The sequence below is a fragment of the Sciurus vulgaris genome (assembly GCF_902686455.1).
Source record: "Sciurus vulgaris genome assembly, chromosome: 3".
In the NCBI taxonomy this organism is placed as follows: domain Eukaryota; kingdom Metazoa; phylum Chordata; class Mammalia; order Rodentia; family Sciuridae; genus Sciurus; species Sciurus vulgaris.
In genome coordinates this window covers 119,127,944-119,155,757 of record NC_136463.1, presented here as the reverse complement: position 1 = coordinate 119,155,757, position 27,814 = coordinate 119,127,944, and the positions used below count along the sequence as shown (strand labels likewise).

General features: G+C 34.6%; 1 protein-coding gene across 9 annotated transcripts in view; it reads left to right on the top strand.

Annotated features, from left to right (window-relative positions):
• The window catches only part of COBLL1 (cordon-bleu WH2 repeat protein like 1), a 162,106-nt gene extending 141,831 nt beyond the window's left edge, over positions 1-20,275 (top strand). For 8 of the 9 annotated variants that reach the window (XM_079134405.1, XM_079134404.1, XM_079134403.1 and 5 more), the window contains 5 exons: positions 2,203-2,437; positions 3,415-3,512; positions 8,002-9,566; positions 11,428-11,604; positions 17,185-20,275. In XM_079134405.1, the coding sequence (XP_078990531.1) occupies positions 2,203-2,437; positions 3,415-3,512; positions 8,002-9,566; positions 11,428-11,604; positions 17,185-17,271 (2,162 nt within the window). In that variant the 3' untranslated portion in view covers positions 17,272-20,275. The remainder of the gene's footprint in view (positions 1-2,202; positions 2,438-3,414; positions 3,513-8,001; positions 9,567-11,427; positions 11,605-17,184) is intronic. The other variant, XM_079134402.1, reaches the window with a different exon arrangement.
• Positions 20,276-27,814: the final 7,539 nt, after the last annotated feature.

Below are 27,814 nucleotides of genomic sequence, written 5' to 3'. Positions count from 1 at the left end.
CATAATGTGTAGGCAACATGACATGATGAATCCCACCATTATGAATAATTATAATACACCAGCAAAAAATAATTATTGCCTTTTCTAAGACTTTGAATAATAGGAATGCTTTTCAAGTGGATAAAAATATATATTTAAGCAAGCCTGTGTGATTGTAACCACCGAGTCATCCCAGAAAAATTTGAAAAGATTTTGAAACATTATATTCATGCTTTATGTCTTAATTGAGACCAGTTTCTCAGTGAGGACCTCAAACTTGAAGAAAAGTTGTGTAGCTGAAATACTTGTGACAGGCATGAGAAAAATAGGGATAGTGATTGGTAATGTGCAAAATGACACATCAGTTAATATAATTTCCGAAAGAGCTTAATACATACTGAGGAGTCATGTATAAAACACATCTACATCTAAACCATCATGGGCTTTTATTTTTCTGAGTACACAGTTTTCAAATTGTATAAATACACTCTTGCAATGATATGATATTATAAACATATCATATTGCAGAAGGCATCATAGTGGCTATTGCACTTGTCATAACAAAGCAACATTTGCCAAAATATATACTTAATTTTTAAAATATTTCTTCTGAGTACTCTAATTTGAATTAACAATAAAAATTTCATAAAAATACCCCATATTTGGGGCTGGAGTTGTGGCTCAGTGGTAGAGCACTTGCCTAGCATGTATGAGGCACTGGGTTCAGTCCTCGGCACCACATGAAAATAAATAAATAAAAAATAAAGGTAATGTGTCCATCTACAACTAAAAAATATTTAAAAAAAAAGAACGCCATATTTGCTTCTTTTTTCTTTTTGGGACCAGGTCTTGCTATGTTGCCCAGACTGACCTTGAAGTTCTGGGTGGTTGAGGAGTTGGGACTACAGTCACATAACACTGCCTGAGGATTCGTATTTGTTGTTCATTTGTTCTTTTTGGTAGTGCTGGGCATGGAACTCAGGGCCTCAAACATGCTAGGCAAGCTCTCCACCACTGAACTGTATCTCCAGGCTTAATGCCTGTTTCTTAAGGAGCACAATTAAAATACTTTTCTGTCAAGATGTCAAGAGATAAAATTATATCTTAAATACTTTAAGCTTCAAATTTTTATTAAGTTTTGTGAATGTGCTGATCACTATAATCCAATGGTGTATCATTTCCCCCTCCTTTTGAAATAAAATTAAACTTCACTCATATGTTTAATTTTATTTAAGCAAAATTCCAGGACCTCGGTATTTGGTTTAAATTTACTTTCACAGCTAATCTTGACCATTGACTTTGGACATTAACCTCTAAAGGTGTCTCCAATTTTATCATAATACCACTGGTTTTCAATACTAAGAAGTAATGATAACACACATTTTTATACAATGAAATGTTCACCAAAACTGTTGAAAATATAATGGTAACTATATGCATACTTATATGGTATTTAAGATATAAGTGGAACAAAAGCTAGGTAGAAACCTTGGGTATAGTATGTTTCCATTTATTTTAAACCAACAGAAAAGGAAATGTGAGAACGGTTATCTGCTTACGTGTACATGTTATGCTTTCTGATGATATACAGGAAAAAAGTGTTGGAAGAAGTTGCCTCTAAGAGTCAAACTGAGTGTTAGTAAAAATTATTGTGCTTAATACTTGTTTCCTGGATTATAAATGTATTAAGCATTTAGAACAGTGCCTCTTAATCCTGAGTGCACAGTAGCATCACCTGAGGAATCTTAAATGACACCCCTTTGAGATTCTGATTTACTGTGGAGTAGGGTATGAGCTTGGGTGTTTTCAAAAAAGGCTCAGATAATTCTCAAGTATAGTCATTGCTGATAACTACTGAGTCAAACTGTGCAAAAATCTCATGTTTGTTTAATTTGCATTTAAAATTAACTTGTATTTAAGTTACATTTAGTTATAGCATGAATATAAAATCATTTAAAAACATACTCTTAAATATAAACTTGAAGTTTGATACTAAATGACCTATGAATAAAACCTAGAGTGATAACAAATTGTTTTTAGGATTATATGAGTGTGAGATAACCTGTTTCTATATTAACATGATTATTCACCAAGAGAAAAACACTTAATTTTGAACCTGATTTTAAGACTGAAGCTCAATATTAAATAGTCTTTCCTTGCTAGGATTACATAAGGTAAATAAAGCAAATTAATATTCAGGATTATGTCTATGTTTCGTTATAGCGGGAATAAGCTCTGATTATAGCCTGGAAGAAATAGAAGAAAAGGAAGAACTGAATGAAGGGCCTAAAGATGAGGTGGAAAATATTTCTCTGAAGTCACCAGACATTCCTTTTGTATCTACTGATATAACAAATACACTGAAAAAAGATTCTGACTCAGCCCTTGGCATCAGTAGCAGAGAGGCCTCACAAAACTCCAAGGAAGAAAACCAAGAAACTAGAAACACAGATGGACCGTAAGTAGTCTGTGTGCCAGACTTTTGGTGGCAGTTTGCTTAGTTAGTACTACTCTTCTAAAATGTAGATCTGATATTTTAAATACAAATATAGTCAGTCCTTTTGTTTAGACTCTACAACTCTTACCATCATCATAAAAATGTTTATTAGTAGCATATCTATTTGCATGTAGTAGTGTTCAAAGGCATATCAAATTCACTAGGTCAATATCCCTGTGCCATATAAGCCATAACATAATTTGCATGACTCAGAAATTAAAGTTAGTATGTATTTTGCCTATTACCTCTTTGACTTTAAAGAAATGTTTAATTTTTAATTTTTACCAAATGCTCATAAAGGATTTTCACTGACTGGTATGTGAAAACAATTCTCTGTATTTGTATAAAGTTAAATCCCAGTATTATTTTTATAGTCAACTTTATGAGGCAAGAGAGTGCACTTTCCTTTTCCTCCTAGGTATCTAAAGCTATAGTGAATTCACATGTATTATGTTTGAGATGCAACACCATGAATAAAGATGAAATCAACCAAGCAAAATAAATCATCTTCATCAGAGGTTGACCATAATTTGCATGGGATTGTCTCCAAATTAAACTATTCTGTCACCAGAAAAAAATCAGTGAGGTCAATCCAAGGACTGATTTATGTAATTGACTTTGCCAGATGTAAGACTAAAATGTTTCATTAAATTTCCTTTTTCTTTAAAAGACAAATAACCAATAATAACAAAATAAATACATTTTGTAAATGTGTCCATTTTCCCATGCTTCTTACATCTTTCTTTGTAATAGAACCACTATATGAAAACTGATGTTTCACAGAAACATTTCCTCTCAGTTATAATTTCTTTGCTTTTAAATTTCCAGTATTTGGCAGAAAAAGATGATTATTTCAGTCCATCTGTCTTTGAAAATTATTGCCTGTTTTCTCATGTGAGTTTGGATAGTATACACATATATAATATCATATCTTCCAGAGGTTCACACAGTACTGTGTATGATACTAGCAATGAAGATACGATAGCCAGCAGTATAAGAAATTTCAAGTCCAAGTTGGGTCCAAGTGAAGAGAATGGTGAGTTATATAAACACTGACAGCCAATGCTTTGGTATAAAATGATATGCCAAGGACTATTATTAACACATATCAATTCATTTCATCTTATATATTGATTCATTTAATACCTACCTCATTTATATGCTATTATGGGTACTATTATTTTTAGTCCCAGTTTACTGATAATTGAACCACAAATATATTAATTCCCACAACTAATAAGCAGTGGACCTAGGAGTTTAACTCAGGCAGTATTACTCAAGTGTGCTCTTAGCTGTCCAGTTCATTACCTTTGATGTTGTTGTTAAGTCTCAGGGATTGTCTAACTTCAACCTTACATCTTAAAAGCAATGTATTCTATGCATCTATTTCTGCTCTGTTTTTCTTTTTTCTTCCTAATTCTGTAGCACAGCCTATTTTACTTCATACTCAAATTGCTATACTTTAGATGAAACTCAGCCTGATTTTCAAGGCTCAAACCATCTAATTATGTAACCTTATTTACACTATTTCCCAATTCTCAGCCCCACATCAAGACAGTTTCTTCTTTTTCCCATGATGTAGTTCCTTCAGTTCTACCATTTAACCTATGCTCATGCTCTCTTTGCATAGAAAACAATTTTCCATCTACTTCATTCAGTCCCTATCTGAGTCCTACCACTTGGTTAATTTTATTACATGATTACTAGGAGTCATGCAGTTCTGTATTCCCGATTCCTCAATTTAATTGGATCATCTTGAATCGGAGAAATCTTTACTTTGCATGAAACCCTCATAGCACCTAACAGAATACTGAGACATTCTTAAAATATATACTTAGAATTGAATTTCAGAAAGGGAATAAGGGAATAAGAAGAAAGTGATATTGAATGCTCAATAGTCCAATCCATGTTAACATACAGAACTCAGTTAATAATATTTATAAAAAATGTAAGGCTGTACTATTCATATTTGTATAATAATAAGTCAATAGCTCCAATGGTATCTGTATATCTATGTCAGTTTCATTTGTGTGCTATGTATAGGTTAACTTGAATGTGTATGCTGCTGATTGACTTTTCTTCAAATGTTCAGTCCCATTCTGAGAAACATTGAGAAGGTGTCAAAGTGAATCATTTCCCATTCTCAAATTGATTGTTTATCCCTGCATATACTGTGATGGCAATAGCATTCCTATTGAGAAATCATGATTTAAATACATTAAATCATTTTTGCTAGGGTCACAAGTACATTTACGTAATATTTATTTTGGTTTGCACACACTTTACAGTGACCTTTTCAACTTTAGGTGATATTCAAAATAAATAAATTGTTATCCCTAGAGTGGTTTTATTCTCTTTTAATGTATCACATACATGTATTTAAACCATCCTTTGGTCAGATTGTAAAGGTCAGTATTAATTTCGAGAAAGGATGGTACAGTACAGAAGCTACCTTCTCCCTCTACTGGCCACCCTTGGAAAATAGTCTGGCCATTCACAGACCAAGTAAGCATTCTTGTCAGATATGAATGAGGAGGGATTAGCTAATAAATTCAGTGGTGATTCTAAGTTTCCAGGCCTGAAAATCATTGGGAATAATTGTGAAATGTTGATGAGAAATTCAGAACTAGACAGTGACTAAGTAGGTCTAACCCACTGAAAATATGAAAAACAAATTTGGAATCTAAAACAAATTAGTGTTTATTATAGAGGATTTAACTTAAAATATGTTTTTACATTGATTTACTTCCTCTTGGAAAATATTTCTATTATGTGAACTGGATAACACCTGTATTCAGTGGAAAATGAGAAATAGCAATAGAGAAGGAAATACATTTAGTCTCATTTTCTTTTTTTTAAAGTTTTATTCTTTTTAGTTATACATGGCAGTGGAATCTATTTTGATATATTTATATAAGTGCAGAACATATCTTACTCTAATTTGGATCCCAGTCTTGTGTATATTCACAATATTGTGTTTCAATATGATGTATTCATACATGTACATAGGAAAGTTGTGTCAGATTCATTCCACTGTCTTTCCTGTTCCTATCCCTCCTCCCTTCCCATTATTCCCCTTTGCTAATCCAGTGAATTTCTTTCATCCCCCTCCCTGCCCCCTAATGTGGATTAGCATCCATGTATCGAACATTTGACTTTAGGTTTTTTGGGATTGGCTTATTTCATTTAGCATGAGAGTCTCCAGTTGCATCCATTTACTGGCAAATGTCAAAGTCATTCTTCTTTATGGCTGAATAATAATCCATTGTATTTATACACCATAATTGTTTATCCATTCATTTGTTGATAGAGATCTAAGTTGGCTTCGTATCTTAGCTATTGTGAATTGAGCTGCTATAAACATTGATGTGGCTGCAATACTATAATATGCTGATTTTAAGTCCTGAAGAGTGGGAAAACTGGGTCAAATGGTGGTTCCATTCCAAGTTTTCTGAGAAATCTCCATTCTGCTTTCCAGAGCGGTTGCACTAATTTTCAGTTTCTCCAACAATGTACAAGAGTACCCTTTTCCCCACATCTTCCACCAACATTAATTATTACTTGTATTCTTGATAAGCGCATTTAGGCTCATTTTCTGTTGCCAAAAACCATTTCTTATATGCTCATAATAGAGTACAGAATAGTGTTGTTCATATAAATATTACATACTTAACCAAATTAGTTAAGAGCAGAAGCAGAAATGTGCCTCTTCTCTCCTTCTTAATTTTACATAGTCTTAATTTTTAAATCCCAAAAGTTTTCATCTCTTGGTCATTGAGAATGAAGTCACTCAAATAGATTAACATGATGAGATAATCAGTTGAATTTTATTTGGGAGGAATAAAAATAAATTCTAGTTTAAAATGACATCATATAGGAATCTGGTAACTCAATAAAGAATTATTAGCTGCCATGACCAAATAATAGTATATTTTAGGCAATTTTTTAAAATGTGAAGATATTTTTAAAAATTACATACAAATTTACCTGATTTATTTATCATGACTTATTTTGTATGGATGTGGTTTGCATGCTTTTTTTTTTTTTTTTTAAACAAAGGAACTATCTACTGTAGCTCCTTCAATTTTAGGGCTTGTACTTGATCTCATCCTCTTTTAGGTAAAAGTGGGTGATGATAAAGCTATAGAGAAATACTTGACATATTTCACGAGTTAACTTTTGAGGCCTGCCACTCATTAGTGCTATACAAACTATTACCATACCTGAAAAGGGAGGCTACTGGTCATCATGGAGGAGAAATGATGTCTCAGAGCATTTGAATAGAGAGGAACAGGTCCCTGCTAGATATGGGTGCATATTCATTATGCCTGCACACTTCCAGATGCTCATTCCAGTTCTCTGCCATCTTGTTGAGCAGAAGCTGTTGCTACTAAGCCAGGGATTGACAGGTAATTTGCATTTTCAGGTCATCTGAACTAGAATTAAAGGAAAAGCCCACAGGATCCGAGAGCAAGACTATTCCAGACCTGTTGAGCTCTAACTCTAGAAAAATGATACCCTTTTCCCACAGAGAAAAATCAAAATTAACATTATTGTTTTTATGTAGTTGAAATCAACTATGTTGTGACTAACTTGTGAATCAACATAGATCGCTTTTACTTCAATTTTTTTTTTTTTTTTTTTTTTTTTTTTTTTTTGTGGTACTGGGGATTAAACCCAGGGCCTTATTTGCACATGCTAAGCAAGTGTTCTACCACTGAGCTGTATCCCCACTTCAAATCTTAAAGGCGATGTTTTCTGTCATCTGCTTTAATTAAAACTGACATTTGCTGAGATTATTTTAGTATTAGGTCTGAAATGTAAGTGTACACAAGGGGTTATAGAAAAGAGTCTAAATGGAAGAAAAGTTTAAAAATACAATTTTTAAATTTTTCAGTGTCTTTCATCATTAACAATGATGGAAAAAATGAAGTCTTATAAAAAGGAACATAGTTGCCTTCTGTGAATCGCCTATTCTAGACAATATCCTATCTTAAGAATATTACATAAGTTACATATACAAACATGTAAATATATATATATTACATATAATTATATATATAATTTAGAATACTTATTTTCACGGTGGTGCATGCCTATAATCCAAGCCACTTGGGAAACTAAGGCAAGAGGGTTGCAAGTTTGAGGCCAGCCTCAACACTTTAGCAAAGTGTTCTCAAAATTTAAAAATTTAACAGAGAGCTGGGGATGGACTCAGTGGTACAGCACTTACTTGAAACCTTGGTTTCTGCAAAACAAACCAAAATTTTTACCTTTTTAAATGTCAGCAAAATGAAGCTGAATTATAAGTTAAAGTATGATTTAACATGTGACCACATTAGTTAAAGGGGTTCCAAACTCAGGTCCTTTTGAGTGCACAACCCATAGTGCTTTCTCTGTATATCACTGCCTACTTTTGTAAAATTAGTGATTTGAAGATGATCTGTAGCATTCAAACCAACAGATTATAGGACAAATGAGGCAAACATTGAAACCTTGAGTTTTTCTATTTTTTCTCTCAATAGTGCAAAATGAAAGTGTTGTCCTTACAACAAACACAGAAGATAATGTGAAACAGAGAGAGGGGAGAAAAGAAATCAATGTGGAAGGTGGAGCCAAAATTAAGGATGTGGTCATGGAAGTCACCCAACCGTCAAGCTATAGAGCACGTGAAGCTGTTAGTGTTAAAACTTCCAAGGAAAATCATCTGGCAGCAGCATCAGTACCAGATCACAAACTGAATCAGCCTGGTGCAGAAAAGACAAAAATGCAAGATGCAGCAATTCAGACAATCCCTTCCAGCAACAGTTCTGAGGGGAATCACCAAGATCATAATTTGTCTGCCTTCAGAGTTGATGAAAGTGTACAAAATTCAAATAACAAACCAACTCAACACTTATCTTTAAGTCTACAAAATTCTGTAGCTACCTTAAGAGAATTGAGGAGTCAGGGCACCCCAGATGAATATTCAGAAGGTAGACTTGCCCTAAAAGATCCAGCTTGTGCACATGGCAATGATGATCCTTTGTCTCCTGTAGATGGAATTGATAAATATTCAGCTGCTTCTTACCTAAAGAATTTTCCACTTTACAGACAGGACTATAATCCCAAGCCAAAACCTTCAAATGAAATTACAAGAGAGTATATACCCAAAATTGGAATGACTACTTATAAAATAGTGCCTCCCAAATCTCTGGAAATATTGAAAGACTGGGAATCAGAAACCATAGGGTATAAAGATGATCAAAAGATAAATGCTTTAGGGAAAATGCATGCTCATGAGAATGTAAAGGAGGCTGCCCTGCAAACACCAGACCTTGTTACTTCTGAAGGCCCAAAGGAGCCACAGCTAGACCCTAAACCAAAGCCTAACTTGAGAACAGAGCAGCAGTTGCACAGGACTGTGAGCTCACCTGATGGTGCTGTGACTAATCCTCTGAAACCTCCCAGAATGACTAGAGATGCTGCCACAACTCCTTTTGCACCAAATTTGGAAGATATAAACAATATTTTGGAATCGAAATTTAAATCTCGGGTTTCAAATCCCCAGGCCAAACCAAGTTCTTTTTTCTTGCAGATGCAAAAGAGACTATCAGGTCAGTATGTGACATCTGCAGCTGCTAAGAATGTCCATACTGTCCCTAATCCTGCACCCAAGGAACTAACAAATAAAGAGATGGAAAGGGACACACTGCGTCCTTCAGAACAGACACTTTCTCCCTTAAGTAAAACAGTCCACCCAGCTCCACAGTCCCAAATTAAAAAGATGGATGATGACATCATCAACCAGAAACCTGCTGAAACCTCTCCTCCTCCTGTAGCTCCCAAGCCTGTGCCTCTTCCCGCTAGTCAGGTAGCAGCAGTAAATCTGAAGACTTTAAAAACTTTCGGTGCCCCACGACCATACTCAAGTTCTGCTCCTTCACCATTTGCCCTTGCTGTTGTGAAAAGGTCACAGTCTTTCAGTAAGGCACGACCGGAGTCACCCAGTGTGGGTGCATCTACCCAACGTCCAGCCAACATAGAGGATGGGAAGACCTGCTCTGTACCCAGGTGTGCAGACATCCCACAACTTGATGTGATCGATAAGGTGAATGTTACCTTTTAAAAAATAAGTGTTCATATTATTATGCAACCTGGTCAAAATAGTGGATAACAAGCATGTTGGTATGTTTGTGCATTACTTCACTCTGAATTCTTAATAGGATGATATGATGCTGTAGGGAAGAAAAGTAATACATATAATATTATTTACTGTGTAACTATAACTTAAGAATTACTATAAGGTTGTCATATGATTGTATCATTAGTAATGGTTTTAAAGTTGCTTCATTCATAGGCTTGTTAATTTACTAGTTTAGAGTTGATACAGTTTTCTTTGCTAATTTGTGCTTTGCTCTTTTTGTTTTTAATTTTTCTGGATGTTCTGACTTACTTCATTTTCTCTTCCAGTTTTATAGTACTGTATAATGCCTATATAAATAGTGGTAGTTATGTGAAACAGCAGTATCAAAGACTAGATAAAGTAACCAAATACCTGGCTGTGCCTTTTCCATTGTATACATTTAATCTCAGCTGACCAAACATTTTTGCATATAAGTAATTTAAACTGAAAGCAGTTTTAAAATGTAACTTTCTTAATTTTCCATTTCATCAAGGACACCTTTTCCAGTTACATATGCATTGACTAAAACATCATCTAACCACTGTCTACCCTTAGTAACTTACAAAAAGTATGCTGTTGACTTGGTGCTTTGTCAACTAAGTGGTGTATTTTGCCAGGTTAAGACTTTATAGGCAATGAGGGTATGAAATTTACAGCATGACTCATGATTTTAAAGGAATGTTTTGTGTACTTCTACTCTGATGGTGTTTAAAAAATACTTTCTTATTTGTGTGACAGTTGAGAAGTATTTTTCAAACATTCTTAGAGTAAGAGAACATTAACCATACTGCCAAGTGCATATTTTTCAATAATTTTAAAGCAAAATTTATCTTGAAAAATGTTTACATTTATTACTTTATTACAGCATCAGGAAGTAATGCATGATATAGACTTTAATTTTTTACTTTGGAATAAAACCTGAATTTTTTTTTTTTTCTTGAACTGGAATACCATTCCTAAACAATGAAACTTTGATTTAGATAATGCATTTTTTTGAGCCATTGTTTGAGCCCTGTTTAACTTATTTTTTATAAAGATGGGATTTGGCAATTTGAAAAAGACATCTTTATTTAAAAAAATGAGCTAAACAGGGCTCAATGACTCAAAATTATTAAAAAAATCAAGATTACTTGATATAACATTTGCCAGTTAATTCTATTACTGAATATTCCTTCATAAGAAGTTTGAGTTTTTGATTCTTCAGTTTGGAAGTTCCTAATGTTGATTTTTAACCTCATGGGAAAAATAAAACAGCACAAAGTCCCCATGACTTCCTGAAACACAAAATAAATTTCTACATGTGATAATTAATATTCCTTTATTAAAATATACATTAGATTTAACCACTATGAAATTGTCAATGTTTGTTTGTACTTTCAAAAATAATCATTTTCCCACCTGTATATTGAAACCATGAAAATGGGTTATTTTTAATTTGTAGAATTTTCTGATTATTAATTTGACTCTTTAAGTCAACTCCCTGTATTGGCAAAATCAGCATTATCTGACTCTGCACAGTAAAATTATACTGTATCCATGAAAGAAAGAGACCATTTTTCTTCCTTAGCCTCCTGAGTTCAAGGGAAGTGAAGGTAACATATTGCTGTGTCGTCTAGTTGAGCTCTGGCAGCAAAGAGAATTCACTGGGAGAAGAAACAGCCATAGCTAAGTCACCCATCAGGCAAATGATGATTCTTAAAGAACGATTGATGATAAAAATGTTTTGCATAAAATGAACCATTCTTCCCTTGGAATTCATGTAAGTATTTTGCTTTTATTTTTGTAGCAGAATAACTCTGCACATAATGAACAGAATTCTCAAACACCAACTCCAGCTGACTGCCCATCATTCACCCTTAAGAGACAAAGTTCTTTAACATTCCAAAGCTGTGACCCAGAACAGATCCGACAGAGTTTGCTGACTGCAATCCGTTCTGGAGAGGCTGCTGCCAAATTGAAAAAAGTAAGTTTTCTTTATCAGCTGGATGACAGTGGGTTTATTTTCAAAATTGTCAAACTAATACTAGAGGGAAACCTTTTTTTTTTTTTTTTCTAGCACTTAAATCCTAATGGGGAAGATGCCAGAAGTTACTCTTTTATGTCAGGGGTCATTTTTTAATTATAAACTGAAAGAGTCCAGAGTCTTACACATACTTAAAAATATGTCAGGTCTATTTTCCACAACATGGACCAGGTGCAGAACAGGACTATGGTTCATTATTGTCTGTCTATATATAGTTATATATAGTTGACAGTGCTCTGATCTCTTATTTTAAGAAATTATGTTAGCACAGTAAAAACGATTCTTTAGAAAATTCCACCCTATTCTAGAAAAAGTCGACTTTCAACCATGAGAACCTCCAAGTTTCCAGACATAGTTTCTCCAAAATAACTGTCATGTGGAGTTTAGGAAGAGTTTTATAGCTTTAATCAAAAGAATAAGAGAATTGGGGTGTGATAGCACACACCTGTGATCCCAGCTACTTGTGAGGCTCAGGCAGAAGGATCTCAAGTTTGAGACCAGCCTAGGCAGAATAAAATTGTATCCCGTCCCAAAATTTAAAAGGGTGGGGCAATGTGGTTCAATGGTAGGCCACCCCAGTACCACCACCACCAAAAAAAAAAATAAAATAAAAAAATCTAGAGTCAAGAACTAATATAGAAACTAAAGTCTTCATAATGCCCTGGCCATAGTTGTCTAGCTCCTCCTTAAGGAGGTGTAGAAGAGGAGAAGAGTGGAGGGTGTGTTTTTCCTCAGGGCAAATGACAAGTGAGTGTCCCAGGGAAATTTTTGCAGGTGTTTCCTTACTCTACACCCTTCATGTCCTGAAAGAACACACAGTAAACTTTGGCAGTAGCTGCACTGAATTTCCAGAGTCAATCATTTCCCCATTTCCTATTCCTTGTTTCCCAGTAGCGATCGTATTAGAAATACCTCAATACCGAAGACAAAGAAAGTCCTTATGATTCCACTGACTCCCTAGGTATTTGAGTTTGTGAATTCCTTTTCAAAATATTTGAGAGACTATTTAGAAGAGAGCTAAGAAATTTGTGGAGCAAAACATTGAGCTCAACAAATTAAATCTTCAAATGAGCAGGAATTCTGCAAAAATAGAAAAAGAGGGAAAGGCAACTTGGGTGTCTCAAGCACTTCAGCACTTGCCATACTGACTGCTCCAGCCAGTTTCCTCCATGTGTTTGAGTGACAAATGTTCTTCTCCCAGAGGACCTGGTGCTCAGATCTGGGCAAACATGGCAACAGTTGCTTTCAGGAGTGAAGGAAACAAATAATTCAGGGGGATTAGTACTGAATTTTGTAGGCATTTGGGGAGGGGAGTAAGGGAGGCTGCATTTAAGTGCCAGGCAACATAAAAATTTGGTGTAACTTTAAATATTGAAATTGGCGTTTCACAGAGCATGAGAAATTTACATTTCAAGGGGGAAATATGCTCATGTTAATAAACTGTATGGTCTTATTTACGAAAATTTTCTATTTCTGATCTTGTAAATTAAAGATGAATTTCAAACCAGTCACTATCCATCCATAGTTTTCTTAATTCAATAAATTTGACAAGCAATTTTAAGCACATAAGTTCCAAGTACCAAATATTTTACTAGATCCTGGGAATGCAAAATTGAATAAAATGAAGTCTCTGCCTTCTGCACATTCACAGCCTGGGCCTGAAAAACAGTGTCACATCGGCCCCCAGGAGAACCGGTAACCACACAGAAATTGACTCCGTCGGTGAATACATTAATCAATTCCAATGAACTAATTGCAAATACTGTGCATTAAGTTGGAAATGCCTTTTAAGCCAACAGAATTGTACAGCCGGCAGCTGTGTACTTGGTGTGTTACTGGCCCTGAGTTGGCAGTGCTTTCACATAGAAAACTCGCATTGCTTCCAGAACGAGCTGGATGTGGATCAACACGGAAAGGAGGCTGAAATGATGATCCTGTAATTGTATCCTATTTAAAACTCATTACTTTAGATTCTATTGAGTTTAAAATTTCTCTCTTTGAGTAGGAGGTTATTGATAGCTCTGTCTGTAGAGTGTAAGCTCCTAAATTTTTTTAATGAACATTTCACACATGAATCCATTTTATTTCACAAAAAAAGGCCATAGACTTTAATAATGTTCGCAATATCCATGACCAGCATTTTTACTTTTATTCATACAACCCTAAAAATTGTTTTTTTGTGTGCCAGGACTTACATGTAAATGTGTTCATGTAATGTCATATATAGTAGCTCCAAATAAGTATAATCCTAATATCCAAAGATAATAGAAAACATAGCAGTGCATTCAAAGAATAAATGATCATGTAGCAATACAATGAATGAAATAGAGCCAAACCTGACACTACAGGAGGAGCACACACATACATTCATCCATCTACTACTTAAAGTATACAAAATTTGTATATTGGTGATGCATGCATGGGTGTGGTTCTCTTTAGAAATGAAATGGGACTTAGGGTATAGCTCAGTAGTAGAAAGCATGCTTGCCATGAGCAAGGCCCTGCATTCAATCAGCAGCACCAAAAATAAATAAGTAAATTTAAAAAATTAAACGAATGTAGTAATTATAAAAATCATGGCTGTGGTTCCCTCAAGAGGCAAAGAAGTTGTTGAGGGCTTATTGGAGTAGAACAGGCATTTTAGGTTCCACAATTTAGGGTGGAACCTAAAAACTACATAATCAAAATATATATTATGTTAATGGAATGTATCTAAAATATCCAAATAATTCAAAAATGTTTAATAAAATATCAAATTTTTAAATAGAGTCAAGTTCAGTAGAGGGCTGGCAGTTTTCTTTCTTTTAACCTGTGTGTGGTAAATTATGCTCATTTGCCTTCATTGAACTGTATGTTTACATTCATTGCACTTTTCTGTACTTGCATTTCCAAAGATTTTAAAAGGTGGTAAAAATGAACACAGACTTTTCATTTCTTGTGGTCCTTGCTTTAGTCCCATGTTTTTGTCCTATAATGATGATTTCTCCTAGTTTCTTTTAAATTCTGACATTTAAAAAATATAAAAACAGTGATACTGCCAAACAAAATCTCCAGTAATTTTGACAGTAGGTTTAAATCTCTCATCAGAAAGTTGGCTCCATGCTTGCCTCTATTTTGGCACCCAAATGTTCGATTTAACTCCAGGTATCCACATGCTTTGTGGCTCTGTTTCATACCTGAGCAATTAACCTTTATTAGAATGGTCGGTTCACATTAGAACAATTAGTTGAATGCTGTAGTATCCATGGGGTTGTGGACATGCCATTTTTTCCATGTTTTAAAGTGTTTTTCCACACCGTGTCTCCATTCAACCCCTATATAATCATGGAGATCAGTCCTGTCTTCCTACAAAGCATTAATCTAGTTCAGTATTTCATAAATTTGGTTTCATGTTGAGATTTATACAGGAACTATAATGTTATTTACAAAGAATAAGATTAATGTTGGCCTGTATTGACATAAGAACTTCTTGGATGCTTTTTATACTTTATGGTACCTAATTTACTAAAAAAAAAAAAAGGGGGGGGGTTGTTACACTGTTAAAAAGAGAATATAGCTTTGTAAAAATATAGTCTGAAAATAAACTGATGAATGATATATCACCCTTGATAATATTTCCTCAGATTGAAAAGTTTAACTTTGGCTAGGTAGAGGCCTGGTGGCATGGGGGATAAAAAACTGGGGAAGTCACCCAGAATCTGGCTGGCATGTTTTGTTTCTTTAACTGGCCTTTTTTTCATTTACATTTCCTTGGTTTGATTTTGAACAATAGATTTCAGGTTGATAGCTCTCTCTATATGAAAGAAATACTTGTGAGACACTTAAAAAATTGATATAATGTGGTAACCAAATAGACAAGATCTTTGTCTCCTAGAATTTATAGAATAGTCCTCTAAGATTGTCTTCTCATATTTAAAAGTTTAGTAAGCAAAATTTAAATATTAAAGGGAATGACTCTTTTCTTTCAGAGTAACCATTCTTGATAGATTAACCTTCCAGACCACTTTTATAATACATAAACGTATTTAGCTTACCAAAATGGAATCACTCATAAACATAGGCCTTTTTGAAGCTTCCCATCTTATTACATATATATCTATCCTATTTTTTAAGGCTATATAATATTAACCTTTATGAATAACACAACCTATTTGCTACTTATTGATGAATATTAGACTGGATTTATACATGGTGCTGCAATGAGCATGTTTTACTTCTAAGCATTTAGCTCCATCTTTTTTAAATACAGGAAACAGATTTTCTCTTTTACTTACAAACAATTACGAGAACTCTAATTTGGGCATGAATTACAAAAATAATTCTACACATGGAGACTTTGGGGCCCAGGTTACACAATGAAATGTCATTACCTGTCTGTTGGCTGTACTTGGAGAGGAATCCCACATGAACACTGAACAGGGTTGCAGATGAGTCCCCTCCCCTGGTGGCAGCATTTCTTCGTCATCGTTTTTTGGGGGGGCAGGTAGTAGCAACCACTCTGCTCCAACCTGCATTTACAAGGCTACCAAGAAATTCATTACTGTAAATTACTAAATTTTCATTTAATATAAGGCCAGAAATGAAACACAAGGAAACCAATTCAAACTAAATTTACAAATTTCATTTTCCATTTCACCAACTTACTTTGTTGGTGGAATCTGCAGGCATTGGTACTTCAGCTCTTGCCTTTTGAGGAAAGGATGGCTTTTGGTCATGAATCCAAATTAACCAAATTATAATCTAGATATGCTGGTTTTTAAGAACATTTTCATTTTATGTTTTATATTTCAAAATATTCATGTTCCACACTTCAGGATCCACATGATTTTTCTTTACATTCTTTAAGGTTATAATTTTGAGCTATTTGGAAAATTCTTTAGTGTTTTTATTTACTAACAGTTTGCAAATAGACATTTCTATAGAATTCTGAAGCTTAAGAGTTTATTTACTCAAAAAAAAATTTCAAAAACCTCTGCAATTATTTTGTCATGACAGTCATATATTTGACCTTTCTTAGCCCTAAAGATGAAAAAGTACTTTTTAAAACCATTTGTTGTTGTTTTTAATAAATAAGAGGTCATTGAGAGGGGAACATCGACATAATACATGTTATCAATATAAAAATTATAAAAATCATTGCTTCGTGAAATTTACTTTACTTGGTTGCATTTTCCAAAACACTCTTGGGGAGCCAGAATTAATCGAGCTAAAAATGCTCTTTAACAGCTTGGCCTGCAGTCTGTTTGTGCTCTTGTCCTTTATGTTGATTTGGTAATTTTATAAAGCCGAAGATGTGTTAATGGATTATTTAACTTGTTTGTTGTGGAAATAACAACTCTCTGGTTTTTCATTTCATGGTAGAGTGAACATTTATTCTTGATTATTTTTAATTTATTGAATAATAAAATTCAGAATGTTAGCATTTACAATTAAAAATAAGTTAAAATGTGGTAATTGTTGAAAATTCAACAGCTGTCCCATTCTAAATTGATGGGTGCAAAGTGTGTTTCTTCCTCTTAGGTTACTGTTCCACCAAATACCATATCTGTGAATGGGAGGTCAGGACTCAGCCATTCCATGTCCTCTGATGCCCAGGATGGCCGTTAAGTGTGACTCTGCCACACAGCACTTCACTGCTTCCACTTCACAGTCAAGCTTCTTACCAACGGAGAACGTTGGCAAATGTATATTCAGATGTACACTAATATATTATCTATTAAAGTGTAAGAATTTGTGCTCTGGCTTTTAATGCCAAAAGAAGAATTACTAGAATTTATAATTTATAATGTTTTGGTCTTTTTTTTTTTTTTTTGTCTTAAAAGCTAAATATGCTGCTTTAGAACTTTGAAACAAGGTGTAAATGACTTTGAATTTTTTCAAATGAGAAATAATCATCCTTTATTGATATTCTTACTGACAGTCTTTACTGCTTTTGTCTACATAGACAAAAGTATAAATTAAGATTAAGATTTATAGACATATTTGTATGACATGAATAGGAAAACAGATCTGATATTTGCTGCCTCAGTGTTAGTTTAATTTGAAACTTTTATATGTTATATTAAAGACTGTTTTGTGCAGAAAGAATGATCTAGAAAATTAGCGATTCAAATATTCAGTTCAATTATTTCATTTGAGGAATCACATAGTATACAACATGTGTGTATTTTATGTAATTACAAATCGCAAATTTAGAGGAAATATATTTTAAAATTTTATTAACATGGAACACTTTGGTTTTTGAATCTTTAGAGCTCAAGTTGCACAGGAGAATTTTAAATATTTTCTGTATATAATTATGACTTTGTCACACAAATTACATGTTTTATGTGCCAGAAGCCTTAAAAATCTTCCTGTGAAAATGTTATATTGTGACAATTATTTCATCTTTGATATATAGAGAGGAATAGTTTATGTTCCTATTGGAAAATTTCAGACTATTTGGAAGTTCCAGACATCTGGTTTTAATTAAAATGGGTCATTATTTAGTTTAGATGCTAATATTCTAAATAATAATATATATTTACATGAATACTAAAATGGTTAAGCAAAACAGTGCCTGGGTTCTAGAACTTATTGGTGTCCTCTTTCTGCTTAAAGAATTGCTCACTCTAAAAGCTTTGTTCGAGCAAGCTGACTTTATGTTGGTTTTCACAAAAGCTATTGGGATATCTGCTTCTTTAAAAAGTTTTTGTTTTTCCTATTTAATAAAAGCAAGTTATATATCAGGGGTGCCTTTTGTTAAAAGTGTAGTTTGTGCCAATCAACATATTTGTGTACCTCACCTGATGAACACATTCCTGTCAGCCAGTGACCAAATAAGTACTAGTATGGTCTACCATTAATCAGGGCTCCTGAGTATACATTTAAGCCCCTCCATTCTCACTGCAAAATCCGTGGACTGAGCACATGAAATACTTAGCATCATTCCTGATACGTGGCAAGGACATCTGAAGGGTCAAATTTTGTTGCTCTTTTCCTTGAATCAGACTTGGAGTGAGACCCTCATACATAAACCAGTAGCTAAAGGAGTTAATTTTTGAAAAATTGTTTGCATAATTGGTTATTTGCTTGAAAAAATACCGAATCCCTACTTCAAATGTTAATCATATATGTTTGAGTCAAAGAATTAGCGTTTAAAAGTCATACTTTAAAGCAAAAGAACATTCAGTACTTTCAGACCTGAGCATGTGAAAAAATGTTGAGATAAAACGTGAAGGCACAGCCATAAAAGACATGATAAGTTTAAATCTATTAAAATATAAGATTTATATGTACAGTAAGTACTATAAAGTCAAAAAGTCACAAGAAAATATTTTCAAATAAGAAAGTGTTAATTTATGAAACAAAAATGCAGAGAAAATACAAAAGGCTAACAAACATGGAAAAAATATTCATTGATGATGGCAAAATTGCAACTAAAAAGTTACTACATCAAATTAGCAAAAACGTAAGTTTCAAAATATCAAGTACTGTCAAGAACATGAAGCAGCAGAACTCGGCTTCTGCACAACAGAGCAAACAAGCTAGTGTCATAGGTCAGCAAAGAGTTAAAAAGAAAAGATATGAAGCAAGATATCTTTTATGATACCAATTATATAAAGCATAAGATATGCTAAATGACATACTGTGGCTGTGTAGGTAGAAAAGATAAAACATCCACACACATTTATTTGCTGGTGATTACTTTAGGAACCAAGAAAGGAAGATGAAATTGAGATTTAGAGGAGGCATCAATTGCATTTGTAGTACTTTATTTCATAAACTGTATGGAAACAAGTACTTGTTTCAACTCTAGGTTCTATGTATTCTGAAAGCAATTTAATGTTTTAAAGGTCACATGGGACTTGGGACATAGGACATGAATCATTAATACACATGTGTTCTGAAGTTTCCCCGTCCACACCATTTTAAAGATGTTACCATCTCAGTTGAGAAGTTTGAGATCAGTAGTTTTCATCCATCATATCCTCAAGTCTTAGTAAAAGTGAGTTACCAGGAATGGTCCAGAATTGACCTTTGACTTTCATATTCAGTTTTTGGCATCTAGACATTTCATTTTGCCTTTCCTCCCTCAATTAGGTTATAATATTTAAAAATTAGTTCATGTTTTATATGTTACAAAGTATGAAATACCCCTTTTTGGTTCCCGACATTTTTCTTCCTTCTCTGAAAATAATGGCTGTTAATATATTGATAGGAATCCCTATATAGGTGCATTTATATCCAATGTATGTCCACAGGTTGGTTTGAGATTGGAGGGGTTTTGCTTCTTGCATTTGTGTTTTTTTATTAAGATAGTCATGCACTAATACTCTAGCAACTTGCCTTTTATTCCAACAAGGTTCTGAAAGATTTATTTTTTGCATTCACAGATCTGTTCATATTTCAGTTAGCAATCCTATTGTTTTGTTCTGTTTTTTCTTACAGTGGTACACAGTACTTGTGGGAGTCAAGATCTTGTGTTTAAATCTGTGGTCTGCCATTTATGAATCCTGGGATTCTTGGGCAAATTATTTTCTCTGCTTCATTTTCTCCTCTGCAAAATTGAATTAATACACCTGTTATGGGGATGATTGTAAAAAATAAATTTTTATTGTTTGGCACACAATTCCTTTTTAAAATGTACTTATTTTTAATACTCTAAGTGAACAGGAATTGTTCTTCTGGGGAGTGATCCTCCCTCACATTTCACTTCTATGTTTACTGCCAGATCAGGCATTGACAACAGAATCCACGCTCTGCTTCTTGATCCAGCTCCTCAAAATGAGACCGGTCTTTTTCCTGAGTCATAAAGTTGATTATATCTGAAACTAAGAGTCCTGTTGACAAAATTGTCTAATGCCAGTTCATTTTCTATTCACAATTAGTAGAGAGAATAAATAGAACAGAGCTAAGAATCAAACTCATCTTTTTATTGTTAATTTCAATACAAGGGAACTTGCTTTGAAGGTCCGTAGTCAAAATGTTTTTTTGGGAATTATCTCTGGTGTAAAAGTCACTCGTTTATTTGGTACTTTAGTGTTTACACATATGGAACGAAAAATTGCCCAAAGATATTGCTGCTTTACAAAGGTCGCGCACAACCAGACAAATCTCAGAATCCCACATCTGATTTCTAGTTTGCTCTTTCCAATGACTAAACTTACTAAACGATGGTGAAGAAAATGGTGCTAGATTTCAAAGGACACCAAAATAGTAGGTTACTTGTTCTGGATCTTCAATCTTCCTTTTCTCTCAGTGTTACCAACTCTTCTGCAAATTTCCGTCCTTAATATCCCAAACTCTTTATATGAATGTATTTTGCTTAATGCAAGAAAAAAGTGACACCATGTGCTCACTCAAAGGATCTTTTCTGATGGCATTTTAAGAATTGTGGAACATCCTGGTAATTTTTATAGGAATGTTTGTATTGCTACTTCACAAACTAGAAAAAAATTCTTTTTAAAATTCAGTAAATGACTTAGAGGAGAAAAGGTGCTACATGTGTGAACAAATTTATAAAACAAGCAACTACACCCCAGTTTTTACTTGTGTTCCTACCCACCCTTGTGGTAGATTGATATCCCAAATTCTTTCTCTCTCACTCATCCACACACTTTGCCCTGAGACTTCGCCATTCCTCTCACTAAAGAGGTAAAGGTGATTTTGTGCCTAATAGAAAGAGACTAAAATGACACTATACAGGTTCTGAGACCAGGCCTCAATGGTTTACAAGGTTCTGCTTATTTTCACCGTACTTGAAAGGTTGCAGTGAGAAAGACATCTCTGGGATAGCTGAGTGATTCGATGAAAAGCCTGGGTTGCAGGGAGCAGGACTCCCACCTGAAGCCAAGCTAGGTTATTCAGTAGCCAGACCCGCAGACAGAAGGCAGCCCATCCAAGAGTAACTTAGCCATATGGCCACATCCTTGCTGAGATTTCATCTTTAGTTGGTATAGAGCATCAATGTGGCAATAGGTACAGTACTCCCTGCTAAACCCATAAACCTAATCAAAAAATGCATTCAGCCTGTTCCGGTTCATACACAATTTCCCCCAAAGTGTCCAGAGTATTAACTAAATCCAACACAAATACACCACACAGACTTGTCTAGCTTCCAACAAGTTAAAAGCAATTCTAACAATATTCTTGTTTGTGGTGCAGAAACATTTTCTTTGCTTTTATCCTCCTTTCTCATTTTGCCTTCAGACCTGGAAACTTGAGAGCCCCAGAGTTATCTACAACCTCCTCAGAAGCTCTTTGGACTTGTCTATTTCATAAGGTTGCCAGATAAAATGCAAGATAAGTAGTTAATTTGAATTTCAGATAAACAATGAATTATTCATCAGTATAAGTATGCCCTGTGTGATAGTTGGGATACATTTATATTAAAAATTGTTTATCTGAAATTCAAATTTAACTGGACATGCTATATTTTACTCTGCTAAATCTGGCAACACTACTATGTCATTGAAAATCTGGAAAGAGTAAAAGGAAGCAAGAAGTAGCATCTGTCACGTAAGAAAAACGAGAGCAGGCCCAGGCCCCGCTGTGTCAAACTGAGAGGTGGCATTATGCAGAAGAGAGGCTCAACCTTTGAGCTCTCTGATAGCTCACCATCAGAGAAATCCACATGCAATGAGTGAGGCAATGTTCATTAAGAGCTCGGACAAGAAACTCTTTGAGTGAACTCTGTTCGTGGTTTTTATATGCCTTCAAGCCTTCACAAAATCATACACGTAAATTCTACTGATGTCCTCATTAACCTCAGCATTATCATGATAATTATAACCTTTGCTAAATCTTGGTATTGGGTACATGATTTTTAACTATTCATGTTTGAAATTATTCATAAGAGTAAATTATTGAGCCACTCTTATAGTGTCAACTACAGTGTTCGAGCAAGTGGTAGCAGATTTAATTTGTGTCCATTTGTTTCTCTTTCACCAACTGAGACTGTTATTCATGTCAGTATGGAGGATGTGAGGCAAGCAACAGTTTGGCAAAAGCATCTCAAGGTTAAGAGTGTTTATTGAAGGGTGTGATGGTTCAGTCTTCAAAACACACTCTCTTGAATCTACTTATCAGAGCATTATTTTTTAAGCCAGGGGGAAAAAAATTCAAGTACCACCTGTGCACATGTTTTAGTCAGCTTTTTCACTGCTGTGCCTCAAAGAACTGACCAGAACAACAGTGGAAGAGGAAAAGTTTATTTGAGAGCTCACAGTTTCAGGGAACGTAGTCCATAGAAGGCTGGCTCCATTCCCTGGGTCTCCAGGTGAGGCTGAACATCATAGTGGGATGTTTAGGTCAAGGCTATAACCCAATCATTTCTCCAAACCTTGCATTGTCTCACACGTGAGCTTTTGGAGGACATCACATCTAAACTGTAACGACACTCTTTGTATGTGACCATTTAAGTGACTTTTATCATCCATCTGATGCAAGAGACTTAGAATAGCTATGTAACTCATTCAGGATGGTGCTGGGCTTTGACATATTTGATACCATGGCCCCATCTTCTGCTGCCTTCTTCCGGTCATCGAGTTAGTCTTCAGAGCTTTTTCCTTCTATGCAGTGATATATCTTATAGAGTACATTCCTAATCTTTGCAGTCTCAATTGCCTAATCTGGGAAAAATAATAATGAAGTGACTTATTGCTGTGATTCGAATGTAGACTCTAACATTCCTGTTGGAATATAATTGCCACTGTAACAATATTAAAAGGTGGGAACTTATGAGATGATTCAGTCATAGGGCTCCACCCTCATGAATGGCTTAATGCCATTATCATGAGAGTGAGTTCCCACAGAAAAGGTTAGTCCGACCCCCTTTCTTTCTCATTGGTTGGCTTGACCTTCTGCATTCCACAAAAGGATGACACAGGATGAAGGCCCTCTCCAAATGCCAATGTTATGCTATTGAATTTCTCAAGCTCCAGAACCATGAACCATAAAAACCTCTATTTATTGCCCGGCCTGTGGTGTTCTGCTATGATAGTGGGAAATGGGTTAGGACACCAATATTTCTCTGAGATCATTCTGCAATTTTGAAACCTGATGTTTGCTGGAAATTTATACCAAGTATTATGCCACATCCTCAATATTAGTTCAGCATCTCATACATTTTACCAGGTAGTTTGAAGGAGTGCGGCCATGCTCTCAAAGAGTTTAGAATCAGGAGACTCAGGACAGGAGAGACAGAAATATGGAGTAATACAATTTGATAGTTCTTGAGATGTTCCAAAGGAACATCTGGTAAATGTCAGGGGCTGCAAAGAATTTTTGATGTAAAGGAAAATGGTGAGCAGGTCTTCCACAGATGGGTGGCTAGAAGTTGGTAATGTGAATATAAGAGGTAAGTGTTGAAGTTAAAAATCTTAGCAGACACTCTGAGGAAGGTATGTATATAGTGAGTTCTGTTAATAAAGCACACATTAGTTTGAGATGGCAATTAGCTTGTTTATTTGATAAACACACTCTGTTATGGTTTGGATATGAAGTGTCCCCCAAAACGCTCATGTGTGGGAGAATGCAAGAAACCGTAAAGGTAAAATAATTGGGTTTTGAGAGTCTTTACCTAATCAGTGCATTAATCCCCTGACAGGGACTAACTGGGTGGTAAATGTAGGCAGGTGGGGTATGGCTGGAGGAGTAGGTCATTGGTGGAATGCCTTTGGGGTTATACTTTGAGAGTTGAGTTTAGTCTCTCTCTCTGTTTCCTGGTGTGATGTCCTGAACTGCTTTCCTCCACCATGCCCTTTTGCCATGATGTTCTGCCTCATCTGGGGCCCAGATCTATGGAGTCGGCTATCTATGAACTGAGACCTCTGACACCATAAGCCCCCAAACAAACTTTTCTTCCTCTAAAGTTGTTCTCATCAGGTCTTTTGGTCACAGAAGTGAAAAGGTTTACTAAAACATAAACTGATCATTTTCTTTCTACCAGGCAGTACGCTGGGTGATAGGGAAACAAAGATGTCTAAGACATAATTCTAGTACTCCAAGAATTATGGGCTGGAGATAATTCATGTGAAATCATAAAAATATACTAGAAATGTAACTTATCCACTTACCATTAGGTTTTTTTGTCTTCTTTTTTGAAAGATCTTTATATTTTCTTAATCCTACCCCATTATTACATATATGATATTTGCTTCATTTTGTAGCTTCTTGCTTCCTGTTTATTTATTTATTTATTTATTTGGTTGTTGGTCCCAGGGATTGAACCTAAAAGCACAAAGGCACTTAACCACTGAGCAACATCCCCAACCCTTTTTTGTTTTTTTTATTTTGGGACAGGGTTTCACTAAGTTGCTTAGGACCTCGCTAATTGTTTCCTGTTCTTTAAGTGAAAAAGTCTTATTAAAGTCATTGAATACATCAATGTAGTCTTTTATAGTTAAGATTTTTTCTATCATTTTTAAGTATTTTTGTATCATTTTTTGAGGTCAGAAGGGGTATTTTTTTTCTCACTGTTTTAAGATTTTGTTTCTCAAATTCAAAATCTAAAAACCATCTGAAGATTTTTCTCCTACATTGTGAAATAGCCATATACTCTCTTTTTTACCAAAAATGAGTACATTTCAGCTCTGTTATGTAGACATCTGTGCCTTTCCTCAGTGATCTGGCCCATCTCCATCATTTTTGTATAAATCTCTACATTTATAAGTCTGTTTGGAGGGCTATTTTATCTGGTTCATTGGTCAAGACATAGACCTGCACCAATATTTCACTGTCTTAATTATCATAACTTTATAATAAACCTTTGTATTTTAGAAGAAAGTCACTCCTTTCCCTTCTCCTTCAGAAATGGCTTGGCTATTCTTGGCTCTTTGCTCTTCTGTATGTTTTAGAATAAACTTAAGTTCCATAATGTGTGACTGGGAACTTTGTTAATGTGCCTGTCTAGTAAACATGAAGAACAGGTTTATCCTTTAATCAAGGGAATGTGAAACAAGACCACAGGAGATACTATCAGAAGCTATTATCAAAATTCACAAGTCTAATGATATCAAGTGTTGAGAGGATATGGATCAATCTAATCTCTCGTATACTGCTGGTAGGAGTATGAATTGGTACAAACACTGGAAAACAAGATGGTATTGTATAATATTTACCCATTTACCTCTCTGGATCTAGTGTGAACATTCTTCATCCTGTTTTGTGTTCTTGGAAGCTGAGCTTTATAGCCTCCATCAGTGGGTCAGCTTGAGTCTTGGCTTCCAGCTGGGTTCAGCCAATGAGAAACCCTGGAAAGACGTGAGAGATAAAAGCAGAGTCAGGTTAGGGTTCTTAGTGAGATCAGCTCCTTTTTTCAGTCAGCTGTTACCTCTTCTGATAGCTAGAGCCCTGTGCAGTAATCCTCTCCTATAGCTGCAGCTACCCACTTGAGATTCCTTTCATCACTCCTTTCCTTTACATCTTCTGAGCTAGGCATAGTTATGTTTCCTTGCCCTTGCTATTCCTTACATGCTTCATTGTCCCATAACAGTTTTGTTTTTTTTTTTTTTTTTTAATTAAACTTTCCCCAGTTCCACAACTTCATCTTGCTCCTACCAGGTCCTTTGTTGGTACAACTTAAAACTCAATAGTTTCACACAATGCCCACATCCAAGAGAAAGCACAGCAAGTGTGTTTTCTAGGAGACATATTTATGAAGGTTTGCAGTATACTTCGAACACTTTGGTAATGCAAAATAATAATAGTAATAATACAGGGAAAGAAAAAAATCAAGTGTCAATTGTCAAATAACAGATATTTGAATATTGAGGTATATTTGCTAAATGTGACAGTATGTGAAAAGAAAACTAATCGATTATATACACATGCAAAAACAAACAAGTCTTAGTAATCAAATGTCAAGGAAAATATTTTAAAGCTAACCACAAAATGTAATACAATAAGACAAAGTGTAGTACAATAAACTTTTATGAAATTAAATGGCCTATTTATATGTACATAAACATGGTAAACATTTTTTAAATTGATGCTTGATAAAAAAACAATTCAAGGAGAGTGGTTACCTCTGAGAGAGAAGGGGAATTGATACAGGAAGACATAGGTAAGTTACTGGTGATGTGTTATTAGTCTATGAATAATTATATTCATATGTTATATGAATAGGATAATAGATTCAGGGATATTCATTATAATATAAATTAAAAACAAATGCATAATTATAACAGTTAAAAATGAAACAGATTAAGAGAGTCTAGAATTTCAGACTAAGAATTAAAATTCATCCTCTAGTCCTCTGAAGTTTGTGAGCAAAAAAGTAACAATGATATGTTGAAATTATCTACTAAAAGTGGATGAATGCAAATATTCAGAAGGATTTAGAAGGATCCTTTGCCATATGCCAAGTGTGAATAGATGAGGTTCTGGCCCTAAGTTTATGTCAGGGGTGTTTTAAAAGAAAGAGAGTATTAGAGTGAAGAATTCATAGTATTCTTGGTGGGAAAACAGAAAGTAAAAACAAAGGCAAGACCAAAATGTGAGGCCAACAGTTAATCAAGGACAGATTTCCATCTCAGAATTTTTGAAACCAGCATTGTAAATATAGTATATTAACAAGATATGAAGGATTTTAAACATTCAATACCACCTCTATAGTGGCTAAATTTATGCTAAATAATATGGAATGCTTCCATTTCTTGGTCTCTCACTAGAGCTTACCAGAAATTAAATACAAGACCAAAGCTGTGACGCACCAAGTAATGGATTTTAGCTACATCTACAAAATCAACTTTACGCATATAGTTGATAGACATTATCTAAGTTGTTTATATGTGTGAAAAGAGTATCATTAAACAATATAAAAAGGGAACGGGTATAGCTCAGTGGTTGAACATTGGCCTAGCATAAATGAGGCTGTAGTTTTGATCCTCAGCACTATAAAAATATAAAGGGTCATCCCAGCTCAAAATATTGCAGAAACTCTATTCCAAATTAAATTATGGTGTAAACTGTCACTGCTTGAATATAAATCATTTTTCAATTCAGAATATATAGTCAACATTTCTCCTTTAAATATATAAATGGTATCCTATTTCCTGCATTCAGTAAAAATAACCAATCTTATTAGTGAATCCAGTCCTGTGGGTTGAGTTGTTAATCCCAGCACTCTATTTATACAATTATTTTTCAAGTTTATTTCCTATTTTTA